At 51.1% G+C, this 17,934-nt stretch overlaps 2 protein-coding genes across 10 annotated transcripts; one reads left to right on the forward strand and one right to left on the reverse strand.

Annotated features, from left to right (window-relative positions):
• Nucleotides 1–4,871: 4,871 nt before the first annotated feature.
• RETREG2 (reticulophagy regulator family member 2) lies at nucleotides 4,872–10,607 on the reverse strand. Of its 3 annotated transcripts, XM_032278138.1 has the most exons (10): nucleotides 10,169–10,586; nucleotides 9,779–9,885; nucleotides 9,041–9,071; nucleotides 8,558–8,693; nucleotides 8,047–8,131; nucleotides 7,611–7,754; nucleotides 7,365–7,459; nucleotides 7,055–7,190; nucleotides 6,271–6,566; nucleotides 4,872–6,165 (listed from the first exon to the last, which is right to left on the reverse strand). In XM_032278138.1, exons 1-10 carry the CDS (start codon nucleotides 10,447–10,449, stop codon nucleotides 5,950–5,952), a joined length of 1,527 nt encoding a protein of 508 aa, XP_032134029.1. In that variant the 5' UTR covers nucleotides 10,450–10,586; the 3' UTR covers nucleotides 4,872–5,949. The 3 variants fall into 3 exon arrangements, with proteins under 3 accessions (XP_032134029.1, XP_032134028.1, XP_032134030.1); XM_032278137.1 differs by having other exon boundaries at nucleotides 4,872–6,566; nucleotides 10,169–10,607; XM_032278139.1 differs by having other exon boundaries at nucleotides 4,872–6,566; nucleotides 8,558–8,605; nucleotides 10,169–10,569.
• On the forward strand, nucleotides 10,582–17,667 carry CNPPD1 (cyclin Pas1/PHO80 domain containing 1). Of its 7 annotated transcripts, none has more exons than XM_032278142.1 (10): nucleotides 10,582–10,674; nucleotides 11,276–11,393; nucleotides 11,925–12,005; nucleotides 12,432–12,540; nucleotides 13,067–13,148; nucleotides 13,631–13,751; nucleotides 13,833–13,961; nucleotides 14,510–14,571; nucleotides 15,228–15,345; nucleotides 15,558–16,100. In XM_032278142.1, exons 3-10 carry the CDS (start codon nucleotides 11,937–11,939, stop codon nucleotides 16,098–16,100), a joined length of 1,233 nt encoding a protein of 410 aa, XP_032134033.1. In that variant the 5' UTR covers nucleotides 10,582–10,674; nucleotides 11,276–11,393; nucleotides 11,925–11,936. The 7 variants fall into 7 exon arrangements, with proteins under 7 accessions (XP_032134033.1, XP_032134038.1, XP_032134036.1 ...); XM_032278145.1 differs by lacking the exon at nucleotides 10,582–10,674 and adding an exon at nucleotides 10,822–11,065; XM_032278147.1 differs by lacking the exons at nucleotides 10,582–10,674; nucleotides 11,276–11,393 and adding an exon at nucleotides 10,696–10,793.
• The last annotated feature ends 267 nt before the right edge of the window (nucleotides 17,668–17,934 follow it).

Consider the following 17,934-nt stretch of genomic DNA (forward strand, 5'->3'; position numbering starts at 1 on the left):
GGGGTTTCACCATGTTGACCAGGATGGTCTCGATCTCTTGACCTCGTGATCCACCCGCCTCGGCCTCCCAAAGTGCTGGGATTACAAGTGTGAGCCACTGCGCCCAGCCTTTTTTTTTTTTTGAGTTGGAATCTCATTCTGCTGTCCAGGCTGGAGTGCCGTGGTACGATCTTGGCTCACTGCAACTTCTGCCTCCCAGGCTCAAGCGATTTTCCCACCTCAGCCTCCTGAGTAGTTGGGACTACAGGCGTGTGCCACCACACCCAGCTAATTTTTGTATTTTTAGTAGAAACAGGGTTTCACCATGTTGGCCAGGCTGGTCTTGAACTCCTGACCTCAAGTGATCCACCCTCCTCACTCTCCTAAAGTGCTAGGATTACTTTTGTTTCATTTTGTTTTTGAGATGGAGTCTCACTTTGCCACCCAGGCTGGAGTGCAGGCTGGAGTGTAGTTGTGTGATCTTGGCTCACTGCAACCTCCATCTCCTGAACTGATGTGATTCTCATGCCTCAGCCTTCCCAGTGGCTGGGATTACAGGAGCACACCACCACTCTTGGCTAGTTTTTGTATTTTTAGTAGAGATGGGGTTTCACCATGTTGGCCAGGCTGGTCTTAAACTCCTTTTTTTTCTGAGATGGAGTTTTGCTCTTTCTCCCAGGCTCGAGTGGAGTGGTGCGACGTTGGCCATGCCCAGCTAATTTTTGCATTTTTAGTAGAGATGGGGTTTCATCTTGTTGGCCAGGCTTGTCTCAAACTCCTGACCTTGTGATCTGCCATCTTGGCCTCCCAAAGTGTTGGGATTACAGGCGTGAGCCACCATGCCTGGCCTCAGAGACTTCCTTTTTTTTTTTTTTTTTTTTTTTTGAGACAGAGTTTCATTTGCTCTTGTCGCTCAGGCTGGAGTGCAATGGTTCGTTTGATCTTGGCTTACTGCCAACCTCTTCCTCCCGGATTCAAGCAATTCTCTGGCCTCAACCTCTTTAGTAGTTAGGATGACAGTTGCGTACCATCACTCTTGGCTAATTTTTGTATTTTTAGTAGAGACGGGGTTTCACCATGTTGCCAGGCTGGTCTCGAACTCCTGAGCTCAGATGATCTGCCCGCCTCGGTCTCCTGAAAGTGCTGGGATTACAGGCATGAGTCACTGCACTCTGCCTCAGAAGACTTCTTGACCATTTCAGGGAGGTTGAATTTATGTCTCAGAGGAGAGCCTTCGGTTAATAGTAAGTAGTAGAGAAGTCATTGGATTTGTATTTTAAGATAATCCAGCCACCTTCTTGGGCACAAATTTCAGGTGGGGAACAAGAATATGGCAGGGAAACTGTCTCACTGGGCTAGGTGAGATGAGGAGGGTGTGAGTCAGGGCTGTGATGGAGGTGACAGTCAAGAAATCAGCAACAACTGGTGATCAGCTGGGTGTGGAATGAGGGAAAAGGAGGCCTTCATGGTTGGCATACCAGCAAGTGAGATGGATATTACAGAAAAAGATTTCTGTTTTGGGGAGGTCAGGGAGTAGAGTGCAGAGTGCAAAGAGGATGTGTTCAGTTTTCAATATAATGAACAGCGGGTATGTCTTCAACCATTTTCTGTTTTTTATATAACAGAATACATGAATCTGGGAAATTCATAAAGAATTTCTTATAGTTTTTGTTTTTTTTGAGACTGAGTCTTGCTCTGTCGCCAGGCTGGAGTGCAGTGGCACGATCTCAGCTCACTGCAATCTCCGCCTCTCAGGCTCAAGTGATTCCCCTGCCTCAGCCTCCCTAGTAGCTGGGACTACAAGCATGCAACACCATGCCTGGCTGATTTTTTCTATTTTAGTAGAGATGGGGTTTCACCATATTGGCCAGGATGGTCTTGATCTCCTAACCTCATGATTGGCCCACCTCGGCCTCCCAAAGTGCTGGGATTATAGGCGTGAGCCACCATGCCTGGCTGAATTTCTTAGTTACAGGGACTGACAAGTCCAGGGTCGAGAAGCCACATCTGGTGAGGGCCATCTTACTGACAGGGACTCTGCAGTCTTGAGGAGGCACAGAGCATCACATGGTGAGGGGGCTGAACATGCTAACTCAGATCTTCCCTCTCTTTTTATAAAGCCATGAGTTCCACTCCCGTAACTCATTAATCCATCACCCCATTAATTCATGAATGGATTAATCTATTCACCGCTTCAAGGCCCCATCTGTCAATACTGCCACATTGGCCGGGTGTGGTGGCTCACGCCTGTAATCCCAGCACTTTGGGAGGCCGAGGCAGGCGGATCACGAGGTCAAGAGATCGAGACCATCCTGGCCAACATGGTGAAACCCCATCTCTACTAAAAATACAAAAAGTTAGCTGGGCGTGGTGGCACGTGCCTGTAGTCCCAGTTACTCAGGAGGCTGAGGCAGAATTGCTTGAACTCAGGAGGCAGAGACTGCAGTGAGCCAAGATTGCGCCACTGTACTCCAGCCTGGCGCCTGGTGACAGAGTGAGACTCTGTCTCAAAAAAAAAAAAACACTGTCACATTAGGGATTAAATTTCGACTGAGTTTTGGAGGGGACAAATATTCAAACCATAGCAGTACCTGTGGGACACTCAAGTGTAGATGCCTAGTTGGAATTTCTGGGAAAGGAAATGAACTAAGATTCGGAAGTCATCCAAATCTGAGTGGGAACTAAATGGGTTAATATATGAAATTGTCCAGAATGAGTGAGCAGAATGCAAAGATAAGTGAGCCACTGACACCCAGAACAATACCAACTTTTAAGGGAGCGGACAGAGGAAGAGAAGTCCAAGGTGACTTTAGTTGGACACTAAAAGCAAAGTATGGTGATATATTGTCCTTCCATGTTAGAATTATTCTTAGAATCACTACCCCTGATCATTATACTTTTGAAGATCATTTAAAATCTACTGTTTTGCAATATTCCCTTGACTAGAAAATTAAATTCTACTTAGCACTATTATCAACCAAACTCAACTCATATCACCCTCTGAAGTCCTACAACCTTTGAAGTTTGAAGCCAGCTGATGTGAACCCACTCAGCTCTCTTTTTGGATTAGATTCCCAGTTCCTTCAACAGTCTGTTATATGATGATTTTCAGCCTTCATTTCTAGCAGTCCTCTCCTGGACATACTACAATTTGCCCACAAGCACAGCAAGCCATCCTCTGGAAGTTATTTTATTTATTTTTTTGAGATGGGAGTCTCACTCTGTTGCTAGGCTGGAGTTCAGTGGCACAATCTTGGCTCACTGCAACCTCCGCCTGCCAGGTTCAAGCAATTCTCCTGCCTCAGCCTCTGGAGTAGCTGGGATTACAGGCACGCACCACCACACCCAGCTAATTTTTGTATTTTTCGTAGAGATGGGGTTTCACCATATTGGCCAGGATGGTCTTGATCTCCTAACCTCATGATCCACCCACCTGAGCCTCCCAAAGTGCTAAGATTACAGGGCGTGAGCCACCATGCCCGGCCGCCCTTCTCTGGAATTATTAGAATACTCGTGCACAGAACACTAGAATTATCACATTTCTTGTTTTGGAGACTACACTTCTATTGATAAAGCCTAAAAGTAAGTTTATGAGCAACAACATTGAACTATTAGCTGTTTGAATACATAGCTAACCAAAATGTACTTCCCTCTCTCCCAGCATAAACAAACATGTAGCCAACTCTTCTCCCACCAGCCTGTACTTTTCCAATTGATTTTTGTTTAGCCTAATTGTAGGTTTCACATTTCTGCTTTCTTCTTTTACTCATATGAAAACCTTTGGCCCTTTCATCATGGTGCGTGAAACGGCCAAGACACCTGATAATGGAAAAAAAAATCATAGACAAACATCTAGCAGGCATCAGACCATGGTGAATATAAAGAATAGACCCTCATGAAACTCCAGGCCTATGGAGAATATTTTGATCCAGCTACAAGCTTCTGGTTCTGTTCTCAATGTCCAAGTTTAGTAAGGAAATGGATTAACGATAAGACATGTGGCAGCCATTGCATGATTGGTTAATTCTACTTTTCCTGAATTGCCTGCTTATTGATTATAACTATTTTTCCATTCTCCTGTGAAATCTCTAGATCATGAAAAGTTCAAGTTCCTTCAGTGGCACAGGACAGGGGCTCAGTGAAACCCTCAGTCAAATGTGAAGGAAAGAGAAAAATTCTTACACACTTAGGAAAGATATGGCATAGAAATCAAATCAACCTCAGACAGGTAGCATTGCCATATGGTACCTCCAGCAGAAAGACAGGTAGCATTGCCATATGGTACCTCCAGCTGAAGGCAGAGGACATGAACTCATAAAGGAGGCCATCTGCTCAGTTCTGGGCTTTTCCCAAAGGAAGCACTGCCCTGTCCACTCTTTGTGAAGCCAAGGTATCAGATTGGTTCTCTATAGTTCTCCCATCCTTGCGCATCTTCCTATCTGTGCCCTATTAATGGACAGGGCCTTACTGTTTGATGCATTTGCTGAAGCCAAAACTGCTTGGGTTTGGATTCTGGCTCCACAGGGACCTGTGGCCTTCAGGAAATTTAACCTGTCTATAAAATGAAATTAATAACAGTATGTATCTGAGTTGTGGGCAAAAACGCTTGTTAATGCATATAAATCCCTCAGAGCAGAGCCAAGCACATACGATGGACTCAGTAACCATTAGATACAATTTGTGTTCCTTGGCTCCAACTCATTTCTAATACAGGTAAAGGTCCTCTATTGCTCGTTTGGCTTCCCCAGTATAAGTAAGTCAGGGCTGAGTGAGCTGTTAGCACGCAAATGGGTGAAGACTTCTTAAGAAAACAGTGTTAAGGTTGTAGGCCACATGGTAGAACACAATTGCTATAGTCCCAAATTTCTATTGACTGGGAAGACAAGGCAACTTCCTCCTGCATACATTTTATTCACACATGCTACTTCTCACTAAACAGATCACACTGTTGCGAAGACCGCTAAGGGGAAGCTAGGGTTGTCAAGGTGATCCTTGCTTCAGCCCTGTTTTGCACCAAGGTAATGAACAGCCAAAAAGACTAGGGTAAACCGGGTAATGGTGAGGAGGAAACGTGGTGCAGGGTGTGGAAGGCAGTTCAGTCAGGCAGGCAGCAGTTCTAGCCAATCAACATTTTATTTTTCAAGTCAACACCTGCACAGATGTTACTGTCCACTTCCTGACCCTAGTAGGAGGTCCCACTACACTTGGACCACCCAGAGGAGCAGTAAGGAAACCCCTCATCTCAAGACAGAGCGCATGCTCACCAACTCCAGCGCTGGCGCATGTGCTGTGGGATCCCTGCTCTCCTGCATCATGAAAGGCTGGGCTGAATGGGGCAAGGATGCAGTGAAGGTTACACAAACTACAGTGACCTAAGAGTGTAACTACTGGCCTGACCCACCGCCCCAGGTTTACTCTTTACTTTCCAGACCAGGAGCCTCCCTAAAGCTTGGCCAGTGCCCATGGGATAGGAGGAGCTGGCAAAGGGTGGGGTTGAGCTGCTAAGGACAGGACACAGCAGGGAAATAAAGCAGAGAGGAACGCAAGACAGGAGAGAAAAATTATAAAGAGCCTGAACTAAACAACCAAGTGGGACATGAGGGCAGAGCAGCACAGGTCCCTGAGGATAGGAGGAAAAAGGGCCAGACCACCAGGGCTTGGGGCATAGTGGAATGAGAATAGAGATGAGGCAGGGAGGCAAGCACAGGCTGTGGGAAGGACTTCCCTAGCCCTGTTCACATCCGCTAACCCAAATGGAAAATTATTTACAAATTTAAAACCAATCCTAGGCACAGGTACTGCACCATGCCCAGGACAGCAGGCAGGCAGGCAGGCAGAGGGTGGAATGGCTACCATCCAACAGCCAGCTTCCCCGCGCACTGCCCCTCCCCAGAGTGGCAGGCAAAGGAGGAAACAGCAACATTCCTAGCCAGGAAGCCCTACTGTGCCTGCAGCTCCTTCCCCAATGGCTCATGGCTCTGCCATGGCCCGAGCTTCTTGGTCTGACTGTACCAGAGAATGGGTGTCAGGCCCCAGGGGTGGAGCATCAGGGGGTTTTGGGGGTGTCTCTGGCTCCAAGCCCAGCTCTGCATTCAGCTGCTCCAGTTCCCCCTGATCCAGCAACTCAAAGTCCTCAGTGGTGAGTGCCTCTTCTTCCTCAGGGGCAGGCAGGGGCTGGGGTGAGTCCTGGGAAACAGGTGGGAGAATGGAGGGGGAGGGGGCTGGGTCACTTTCAGCAAGGCAAAGTGGGGGTGACAGGGTGCTGGGCACAGCAGTGAGGTCACCACTCACTGTCTCAGGGCTCAGTGTCTCCACTGGTCCTCCAGGGGTGCATTTCACTCCATCTGAAGGGGACCCTGCCCCATTGAAGTGCGTGTTCACAAAGTGAAGGGGGGATGAGAGCCGAAGCAAGGTTTCCTTAGCTGCCACATCTTCTTCCTCTTCCTCTGAGTCCAGGGCTTGCCTTGACAGGGCTTGAGTACGGCTCAGTAGGTCTTCAGGAGGGGCCAGCTCTGCCTCCTCTCCCTCTCCTAGGTCCCGGCTTAGGGTCTCCTCTGGCTCACTTGGCAGGCTCTGCTGGTCCAAATCTGTACAGAGAACAAAGAATTAAGAATGGTGGCCAGGCACAGTGGCTCACGCCTGTAATCCCAGCACTTTGGGAGGCTGAGGTGGGTGGATCACAAGGTCAGGAGATCAAGACCATTCTGGCCAACATGGTGAAACCCTGTCTCCACTAAAATACAAAAAATTAGCCAGGTGTGGTGGTGCGTGCCTGTAGTCCCAGCCACTCCGGGGGCTGAGGCAGGGGAATTGCTTGAATAAGAGAGGTGAAGGTTGCAGTGAGCCAAGATGGCACCACTGCACTCCAGCCTGGCAACAGAGTGAGACTCTTGTCTCGAGAGAGGAAAAAAAAAAAAAAAAAAAAAAAAAAGGAATGGGGAATGGGCCTGCTAGGGTCTTTTAGGAGCTGAGTAGAATTAGAGTCAGTAGGCCAGACAGCACAACAAGTACCCATGGTAGGAAACAGGAAGATCAGGGGGAGGGTGGGGAGGGAGCAGCAAAGGGCTCCCCGTACCCTCAGAGACATCAGTCAGTTGCGGAGTTGTGGCCCGGGATACGGAGAAGCCACCACTCTCCAAAATAGAAGCCTCTTCATCTGACAGCTCTGAGTCTGTAATGGCCAAAGCCAATGCTGTTTTCTTCACATCCACCTACAGGAGAGTCAAAATGAACACGACACATGAGGGGGTACGAGAACAAATTTATCAGGGGTATCCCCTCTCCCAAACCTCTGGCTTCCACCTCCTTTAGAGGTGGCAGCTCCAAAGCAGAAAGATGTTTCCTCTGGCTTTCTATTTGACACCCCCATCTTCCCTGGACCTCACCACTGGGGAGAAGCCAGCCAGCTCTGCCTCGCTTTCACTCTCTGTCTCTGCCAGTGGCTCATCACCTCCTGGGGGTGCATTCTTCCCCTGCCGCTCTAGAAAGGCAAGAGTAGTATGGCAGTGACCAAGCATGAATGATGGAAGGGGAGACAAACAGCCAAAGAAGATCTAAATTCCAGGGCACCTCATGAGCCACAAGCCAAGGCCCTCCCCGCCTTTCACCCTCCCATTAGGGGAGCCCCTTACTCCTCTTGTCGTGTTTGTGATGCAAGGCATTGGCTTCTGCCTTCATGCTGTAGTCGAGCTGCATGAGCAGGGGCTCCAGGCGAGTATACATCCTTTGGATCAGCTCATGATAAACCACCAGGGGCCACAGCAGGATACTCAACACTATGGGTTAAGAGAGTCAACTAAGAGCTCCCTATGCCAATTTGCTAATGGCCCCCATTCAACTGGTCCTTAAACTGAAGTGCTGAAGGTAGGCAAAGTCGTTTCCCAAGGCTGTGCCAACCTCCTCTCACCACATCCACTGCCCTCCTCCCCACAGTTACTAATACTAAAGCATCCCTGGAGATCTCCACAAATCAGAAACTGAGCAGAGAGAGTAGTCTTCCCTCTGGATCAGCACAAAGAAAGAAGAAAGGAGAGGGCTTTAAATAGGGCAGGGACAGACCCTACTCACAGACAATGTAGGAAATCATAATCCCTGGAACATAGTGTCCCAGCACAGCCAACACAGCACAGCCAGAGCAGACTCGAACACAGAACTGCAAAGAGAAGCACAAGTCTAAGAACAGCAGGCTGAAATATGTGCCCCGCTCAGCTGGAAAAGAAACTACTGTTCAGCTGGTAGAAGGATGTGTATGTCCTTGAGGAATGGGGTGGTCCAGTTTGGTTAAGAGGATGCTCAAGACCACCAATTCAGGAAGTTGGCAATAAATAGTGCCCGATTCCCGTAATTCACACTGGTCTGCCTTGGCAGGAGAAAGTGCCAAGCTATCAGAAGCTTATTTCCTGAGGTGAGACTGCCTCCTGCACCAGGGACTAGCTGTGAATGCTGCCTCAAGGAGGCACTCAGGCCTCTTCTTTCAGGGTCTCCAACCGGGGAGTTTACATCACTCCACTCCCATCCCCTGCCACCTCTGTTCCCGTTCAGTGTGTAGTGAACTGTTGTATGATCTGGGGGAGGTTACCTGAGCTGGATTCTGCCTCTTGTACTGCAGCAGCTCCTGTAGGTGAATCTGGAAGGTGAGCCAGCTCTCAGCCAGGTATCTGCACAACTCGGGCACACTCAGCAGGTGCGGCCGGGCGCCTGACCCCGCACCCTCACTGGGGAGACATGACATGACCCCTGGAGGCCTCAGATACCAGCTTCCTAGACACTCAAATTCCTCTGAGAATGCCAATGATACCTTCCTTTTAAATAAGTGAACGACCCCACCTCCCAAAAGGAGGCTGTCCTGGTCTTCGCAAGCAAAGTCAGGAGGACCCAACCCTCTGCCCCGAAAGGAGCAGGCACGCGAACACCTACATGGGAGCCTAGGACCATGACAAACCCATGGCTTGTTACCAGTCCATTCACAATGCTGGGGCATTGCCCTGCTCCATGGTGACACCAGCACCGGCAAGCAGGACAGAATGTAGGCATTTGTCTTCAAAAGGTGGCCTGCACTCACCTGTCAGAGTGTGGCTCCTCTGGGGATGATGCTAGAGAGATAGAAGGGGGACAAATTATTGAGTGGTAGGGGCCCTGGGAGACACTCCCTAAAGCAGGAATAGTTGTCCCTCATTTGCAGCCCCAGTGCACTTTCTTCAGATGCCAGTTGGGGAGCTGTCACATGTTATTGTTTGTGTCTGTCTCCTTCTTTAGACTTTACCCTACTCCAGCATAGGAACACATTTTACTCATGCTTATATCCCAAGCAACTCACACACAGCCCATCACCTGTTAAGTAAATTATATGGATAACAAGAAAAACAAAACTGACATTCCATTTACACAGCTTATATGTGAAGCACTATCACAAGTATAGGATGTGTATGAACTGATTTAATCCTCTCCTCACCTGTCTATGAAGTAAGTTCTATCATCTGTGTTTTACAGATAAGGAAATTGAGGCAAACGGAGATTGAGCTACTTTTACAAGGTCACAGACATGGTTAGTGGCGGAGCAGGGAAAGGAACCCAGGCAATATGGCTGCAGACTTCACAATCTTAGCCACTGCACCTGCAGTAATATTAACTTTGGAAAGGGGCAATTCTCATTTTAGACAATTCCCTGCAAAAAGGAAGGGGGGTATGCCTGGGAGGCAGGTGACCTGCTGTCCGTTCCCCTCACCATTCAACCCCACCCCGCGGAATCAGGCACCCAGCAAGTGCCCAAAGGATGCTTACTGAATGAAGAAACACTCACCTGAAACGTCAGGGAGAAAGCGAGGCTGCCAGAGATCCAGCAGAAAATAGGCCAAAAGTGAGACGCTGAGTAGGAAGAAGGGCCGGAGGGACGAGGAAGACAGCAACCTTAGGGAGAGACAGGCACCTCAGCAGTGAGTGGGTGAGGGAGGCTCCTGCATCCATCTCAGAAGGCGGAAAGGCGCCTACTGATGGGGGAATGGCACCGCCAGGCCTGACTCGCGACTCAGAGACAGAAGGGACAACCTAAGCGGATGCCAGCGTGCAAAAACTGGGATGGGTCATTCCGCCGGGCCAAGTGATAACCCAGAATGGGGAATGGTGCTCTCGACCCCTCCCGCCCCCGCTCTCCCGCTCAGCCCGGCCCCGCCCCCTCCTCCGCGGCCGTTACCAGAAGAGGCCGTTGAGCGCGGCAGCCGTGACCAGGCTGTGCAGCGGCTTCTCCCACACCAGCAGCCGCTGCGCCGCCGCCAGCACCGCCTCCCAACTGCGGAGCCGCAGCCACAGCGTCGTGGCCAGGCGTCCCACCGCCTCGGCCGTGGCCGCCTCCTCCTCTGCCTCGCCGGTGGCCTCACCCATGCCTAGACTTAGACCCAGACCCAGGCCTAGGCTCAGGCCCATCCCCGGCCCCCCACTTGCGCCGGTGTTACCCCCGCCACCGCCGCTCGCCATAGCCCCGCCGCAGCCGCCGCCCGAGCCCGCGAGGAGCCAGGGCTGCGCGGCCGCCGCCGGGGGCGCGTCAGGCGGAAGGGGGCGCAGCGGAGGACAGCAGAGGCTGCGGAGGGGCGTCACGTGACGACAGAGCGCCGAGTCCGTCACGTGACGCGGCCCAACCGCCCGGATAGGGCGGCCCGCGCTTGCGCGCCGGCGGCTGCCGCTGACCCTGCGCCTACTGAGGTGTGTTTTCTGGCTGCCGAAATCACCCCGGGTGTGAGTCCGGGTCCCTGTCCCGGCAGTCGAGCCCGTTTTCTTATCCCACAGTGCGCCGGGCGGCTAGGGAGTGTGGTGCTGCCCCGGTATCCCCCGTGTGGGGCAGGAAGTGGGCTTCCAGACGCCCAGTATCCCCGGTAGGATCTGCTTCTGCTCGGGAAGGGCGGTGGCCGTCCCATTTCTCAACCCACAACGCACTGGTCCTCCCAGTTCCCTCCTCTCAGCGGGTAAACAAACACACCAGCGCGTGACTCGACAGACTCGAAAACAGCTCCATCTACTCAGAAAACTTGTTTTTTTCTTATCTCCTTAAACTTTCCCACCTCGGCCTCCTCAAGCATGAGATTGAAAGCGGGAGGTGGGTTTAGAAACAAAACCTTGGGTGGATGCAGTTTACTGTTGGGTGGACGTGTTGACATGTTTTGGGGCCTTATATTCGCTTAAGATCCAGAATTTCCGCAGTAACCTTTGGTTTAAAAGTTCAGATTACACTAAAAAGGACCCCTGGGTTTCTTTTCCTCCTTGTCCATAGTTCACCCACTGCTACATTTCTTGTGTATCCTTTCAGATGCTTTTCGTACGAATTGCTGAGTGTGTATAATCTCCCTTTCTAAAAAGCAATTGACAACAACTGCCTGTTGTGCGTCTCGTCTTATTCACATTAACTTCACCATTGCTACGGAAAGGTCTGTCTGACTCCTTCATCCTCAGTGCGGCGTGGTCCCCTGGGGGTTGTCCCCATTTCTCAGACGGTCGCCTGAGGCTCAGCTCTGGGACTTGGCCACTCTCGGGGAGACCAGGAGTTCGAGTCCGGGGCCTGCCCACAGGGCTGGAGGCTGGGCGGAGCGGGCGGCAGGAAGTGCGGAGCGCCGACTCGCGGGCGGCATCCCCGCAGCTTGTAAACGCCGGTCGGACGCGGCACGCGCGCAGTACGCGCCTCGCAGCTAGGTCTCCTCTATCTGCCAGGTGAGCGCCGCACGGACGCTCGACGCCGGGCTCCCGGGGCCTAGGGCTCCCCGCCGTGCCAAACCCGGGACGGAACAGGAAGAGGCGCCCGCCAGCCCGGGCCCCGCCTTCCGCCTCCGGGGGGAGGGAGCTGCGAGGGCCAGGGCGGCGGCCCGCAACGGGGAGGCAGCCGCGCAAGGTGGACAGGCGGGCGAGGACAGCTCCGCGCGCCCCCCACAACTCGTTTTCTTCCCTTCCCTTCACCTTGGCAGGGCGGAGGCGCGATGGACCTGACCGGGCTCCTGCTGGACGAAGAAGGCACCTTCTCCCTCGCCGGCTTCCAGGACTTCACGGTGAGCGCGCGGCCCGCCTTCTCCCCAGCCTCCCGGCGCGCCCCTCCGGGCCCGGGCGGCGCCGCGAGCTCGCCTGACTCCCGTGCCGGGACTGGGCGGCAGCCGCTCGAGCAGTGTCTCCTCAAGGCGGCGGCAGATTTGGCCCAGAGGGAGAGCCACGGGGTATAGGAATGGGGGTAGGGGTGGCCAGACTAGGGCCCTTCTCGGAGAACTTCTCCTGGGGAGCCCTCGATGAGGGTAGGGGAGCCTTCTCCTGTGGACCAGGCTGCCATTGGCAAGCGATTCAGAGAATGCGGGTTTGGGTATGGCATGGGCCTCCTGGCCGTGAGGCCGGCCTGTCCTCCGCACCGACTTCCAGCCCGGAGCCAGGATCTCCATCATACCTTTCCCTGCCCTTCACCCTCTGCTGCGCCTGCCTTGTTTCAGTTCCTCCCAGGACACCAGAAGCTGAGTGCCCGGATCCGAAGGAGGCTCTACTATGGCTGGGACTGGGAAGCCAACTGTAGCCTGGAGGAGCTCTCCAGCCCGGTGGCAGGTTAGGCAGTGTTGTATGACTGGGCAAGTGAGAAGCATGAAAATGGGGTTGTTATCAGCCATTAAAATGATTCGAGGTTTGCCCCGTGGCTGCACTGTCTTTTCATTGGTAGCTTGTTGGTACTTGATTTAAGAGAACAGTTTGTATTTCCCATTCTTTTAGCCCAAGTGAATAAAAAACATTTACAAACCACTCTTGATTTATATATTGAAAATCATTTTCCAAGGATATCCATTATATGTTCCCCAAGTAAACAAGGCCTGTTTATGCCACAGATGAACAGCAGTGATAGACAAATCTGGATAATTTCAGGTGACAGGGCAGTAAGCTTTCCTGCTAGAATGAGCTGAAATTCAAACTTGGAATGGGCTTTTTGTCTCGGTGTGGGAGAATTTGATCTCTATGTTGTTACTATGGTCCTGGTCCTGTCCCCAAGGCCTCAGAAAATACAGATCTGCGTCTTCTGCTAGGTGTGTTGGGGGTGGGTACTTACTTGCTCACTCGGCCTTCCTTCTGTCCCTTGCAGACATTGCTGTGGAACTGCTCCAGAAGGCAGCCCCCAGCCCTATTCGCCGACTCCAGAAGAAATACGTAGCTCATGTGTCCCGGTGAGCCTGAAAATGAGGATAGGATGAGAGTGTTTGGACCCTAGAGAAAGAGGAATAGTTTTTTCTTTTTCTTTCTTTTTTTTTTTTTTTTTTTTTATTTCTTGAGATAGTCTTGCTCTGCTGCCCAGGCTGGAGTGCAGTGGCACAATCTCAGCTCACTGCAACCTCCATCTCCTGGGTTCCAGTGATTCTTGTGCCACAGCCTACCTAGTAGTTGGGACTACAGGCACGCACCACCACCCCTAGCTAATTTTTGTATTTTTGATAGAGACAGGGTTTCACCATATTGGTCTTGAACTCCTGGCCTCAAGTGATCCACCCACCTTGGCCTTCCAAAGTGCTAGGATTACAGGCATGAGCCACTGTGCCCATCCAGGAATAGTTTTTTCCAAAGATAAGAGGTTAGGACATGAGCTAGCATCTTAAAACCTGCAAGAGTCAAAGGACCCTTGGGTTTAATTAGTGATCCTTTCTACCCTCAGGGAGGCGTGTATCTCCCCATGTGCTATGATGCTGGCTCTGGTGTACATTGAAAGGCTCCGGCACCGAAACCCAGACTACTTGCAGCACGTGTCATCCTCTGACTTGTTCTTGATCTCAATGGTAAGATACCCCCTCCCTGTCTCCCTAGTGAGCCAGGAGCCTGCTATGAGCTCTGCTCTATCACTTCTGGTTCCTCCGCAGATGGTGGCCAGTAAGTACCTCTATGATGAAGGGGAGGAGGAGGAAGTCTTCAATGATGAATGGGGAGCTGCTGGGGGTGTGGCCGTGCCCACTCTCAATGCCTTGGAGAGGGGCTTCCTGAGTGCCATGGTGAGTAGCTGTTCTCCCTCTTGCTCAGTTTCCCTGGCCCATCTTTACCATATTTAAGTCCTTTGTTCTTGTACAGCTTTCTGTTGGTTTGTCATTTGTCTTCTGTTTTTCTTGTGCCTTTGTGTTAGTGTCTTCATTTCCTATCTCTGCAGTACTAACCACAGTTTTGGAGATTCTAGAGCAGTGAGGCTCTATTTCTCTATTCCTCCAGGGTCCCACAGGGTACACTCTGAATCAGAGTTTATCCTATTGGGTTCTGAGTATTTGTGTCCATACTTTTTCTGCCCTTAGATGTTTAGCTCCCTGTGGGCATGAACCATTCTCAGCATCATTTTCTCTCCTCTTCCTTAACGGAGGGTATAATGTGAAACCAGGCAGGTGGTGATTCAGTGAGTTAATATGTAAAAGGTTTTGAGACAGTATCTGGCACATAGTAAGTGCTGAATATGCATTAGCTATAGTGGTGGTTGTAGTTGCTTCTATGGCTCTTATTATTCAACGATTGTGGCTCATATCCAAGTCTGGTTTGGTGTCCTCTCTCCTTACAGGATTGGCGTCTCTACACTGACCCTCGAGAGATCTTTGAGGTGCTGAGCTGGCTGGAGAGCTGGTAGGTTCTAGGAGTTGAGAAGAAGGGCTTGAGGGATTTGGGGTGGGGGGAGATGAGAGTCTGTGTAACTAGGGGTGGAGGGAGACAAGAAAGAGAATTGCCAAGATAGTGGTTCCCAAACATATGTGTCCTCTTCATCATCATCTTTGGGAAGGTGGGAAGCAGCTTATTTAAAATACATGTCTTGGGTGGGTACGGTAGTTATGCCTGTAATCCTAGCACTCTGGGAGGGCAAGGCAGGAGGATTGCTCGAGTCCAGGATTTTGAGACCAGCCTGGCAATATAGCAAGACCCCTGACCTTACCAGAAAAAAATATTAGCCAGGTGCAGTGGAGTACACCCATAATCCCAGCTCAGGAGGCTGAGGCTAGAGGATCACTTGAGTCCAGGACGTCGAGCTTGCAGTGAGCTATGATTGCACTACTGCACTCTAGTCTGGGAAACAGCAAGATCCTGTCTTAACAAAATAAATAAATAAAAATAAATAAAATATAGGTCTTGGTCTCACCCTTAGTTTCTAGATCAGCAGATAGCCTAGGAATCTGTAGGTTTAACAAGCTCCCCAGTGTGTCCTGGTGGGTCCTGGGTGACAGGAGGGTGCCACTGGGCTGGCTGAGGGAGAGTTGCATACTCTGTCATTTCTCTATTTCCCCTAGTGTGGCTGAGCAGCAGGGACGGCGGCGAGGCTGGTACACCTACACAGACCTGTGTGTGCTGCTGGAGCAGCCAACCTGGCAGTTTGCCCTGGGCTCCCTCTGCCAGCGGCTGGTAAAGGTGAGGAGGGCTTGGAAGGACAGGAGCTTCAGCAGGTTGGTGTATAGGGTGGGATGGTGTGAAGTGATTGCTGAAAGGCCCGAGAGATGGGGTTGGGAATAGATGGGCAAGATGGGGTATAAATGGCTCCAACTGGAACACAAGTTTCTAGAGATAATGGGTGAGAATGTGTTAAAGACAGTCAGAATCCTTTCTTACCTCCTCTTCTGCAGCTGTCCTGCCTGTTAGCTGTGGCATATGTGAGCAGTGTGGCCCTGGCTGTGGCATCAGTGGCCGTAATACATCAGTCTTTGGGGCTGTCCTGCAGCCCTGAACCTGGGCCACCTGACCTTGGACTGACCTCCCGGTGCCTCCTGGAGCCCTGCATACCTTCTGTGCCACGATGCCTGCCATCTCCTGCTAATGTCTCCAGCTACCTAGAAGGCAGCACAGGGCTGCAGTCACTCTGGGGCAGTCTTCTGGCCTCGCTGACTCCTCCACCATTGCCTCCCCCAGAACCCCCTGCCCCTCCTACTCTTCTTCATAACTGCCCCCTTTGCCAGAAGCTCCAGAGAGACTCCCCAACCTGCCGTGCCTGCCACCACCCCAACCGTACAGTCCCTGCTGGACAGCCCAGCCCCTGGTACCATACCTATGGCCTGGCTCCTCCCTGGCCCTGGAGTCCAGTGCCCCCTTCGCTTCCCCAGCCCCAGCAATGTTCCCTTTTCAGCGTCATGGAGCTGGCTCGCCTCAAGTCTTTCATTTTCCCAGGCTAGGTTGGGCTCCGAGGAATGCATTAAGAGGGTGTGGGAGTTCTGAGAACCTGGAGGAGCAAAGCTTGATTTAGATCCTCTCTGGGTCCTTGGCAGATCCCCTGTCCTCCTGGGTGGGAGCTTATGGGGTGGTGGGGCAGAAGGACTGAAGGTCATTCACTCCTAGACCTCAGCGGCTGTCTGGCTGCTTGGCCAGGACAGTGATGGCACCAGGGAGAGCTTCCACTTGGTAACCAGGGACATGTCCCAGATGGACATAGTAGAAGCCCGTCTCTGCCTCCCTGGGCTTTTCTAGATGTTTACTTTTTAGTTCCCTAGGATGGAAGGGTAAAGGTGGGAGATAAGGGAAGTGGGGTGAGAGGAGGAAGGAAATGTTGACTTGGGCCTGTGTGATGTTCCTGAGGCAGAAGAGCCAGGGACTGATGGGGTCAGGTGGGAGCTGCTGGGTGAGGCAGGAAACCCTTTTCACTCCCGTTCCTTAGCTTTAGTCTAGTGGAGCGAAGGACTGCTGGGACCTTCAACCCTGACCTTTTGTCTTCCAGTGTTCTCTTAGTGTCCTGCTCCTAGGCTTCCTTCTCTTCTGGTTTCTCTCCCGGGTGTTCTCTTCCCAGGCCTCTCTGGCCGCTGCTTTGTATCAGGGTTTTTCACGCTTTTGTAGAACTGAGGTTTCAATAAACAGTTTCGGTTGCATGGCCTGGACTTTTCCTTCTGCGGCAACCCTTAAAGATCTTTCCTCCCTGTATCTACCTTCCAAGCCTCCCTGCTTCCTCATCCTGTCATCTCACAAACTGTTTTCTCTGAACCTCATCTCAGGACTTTCCTATCATTTAATAGGCATAGGCTTCCATTTCCAACTTTGTTCCTGCTCCCAGGACCCTGGGCCCTAGCACTTTCGACTTGGGGTGCCATGGGGCACAAAGAGTGACTGTCCCGTGCCTGAGTTGGCCTTGTCTGTCACTTGTTCTGGGTGAGCACTCTCCTTGTGGATTCCGAAAATTGTCTCCTGGAGAGGGGCCAGGCCTTGTATCCAGCACCATCAGGCGCTCCTGAGAGCAAGCCATGAGGACACCAATCTCCTGACCACCTCACTGGGCTGACACATGGTGATGGTCACATGTGTTTAACAATTCCAAGAACTTGAAGAACTCCAAGGCTGGGTCATCACCCGAAGAAGGAAAATAGTCTGGGCAGCTTGGCCGAGTGAATCAGGGACTGCTGAGGATCCTTCATGGAAGAGGTGGTTCTGCCCCCTAGAGGGCATTTTGGAAATTCATGGGCCATTTTTTCATTGTCAGAAGGATTTGAGGGTATGCTACTAGCATTTCATCAACCTGGGCAGGATGCTAGACATCCTGAAATGCTCAGACCTCCCTTACTGTGAAGAATTCCCAAGACAACTTTTGAATGACCAGCTTTATGTATATGAAAACCCTGTTTATTTATCTGAGCCTAGAACTATCTTTGTACCTCTAAACATAAAACAGTGTTTGTGCATTTTGGAAAAGACTGAGTTTGCTAGGAATTCATTCTCATGTCAATTAAAACTACTTTGTTTTACTTCGCACTTTAACCAAAAGTTTGCCATTTTGGAAAATCGGGTTACCAACATCGGCTTTCACTGTAGCTATTGCAACCACAGCGATTCTACGTGGGGTGTGGGAATTGACTACTTCATTGTACTTTATTGTCTTCTGGTTTAGTTGTGCTTAAGCCTTCACATAATGAAATAACATGTTATAAATTTTATTCTTTACAGTGAGCATGTTACAGGTAGTTGTGGTTGTCACATGAGATACAGGATATATTAGCCACAAGTTTTTGGTTTTTTTCTTTTTTT

Source organism: Sapajus apella, unplaced genomic scaffold, assembly GCF_009761245.1.
Source record: "Sapajus apella isolate SASKATOON/1434 unplaced genomic scaffold, GSC_monkey_1.0 scaffold10, whole genome shotgun sequence".
In the NCBI taxonomy this organism is placed as follows: Eukaryota; Metazoa; Chordata; class Mammalia; order Primates; family Cebidae; genus Sapajus; species Sapajus apella.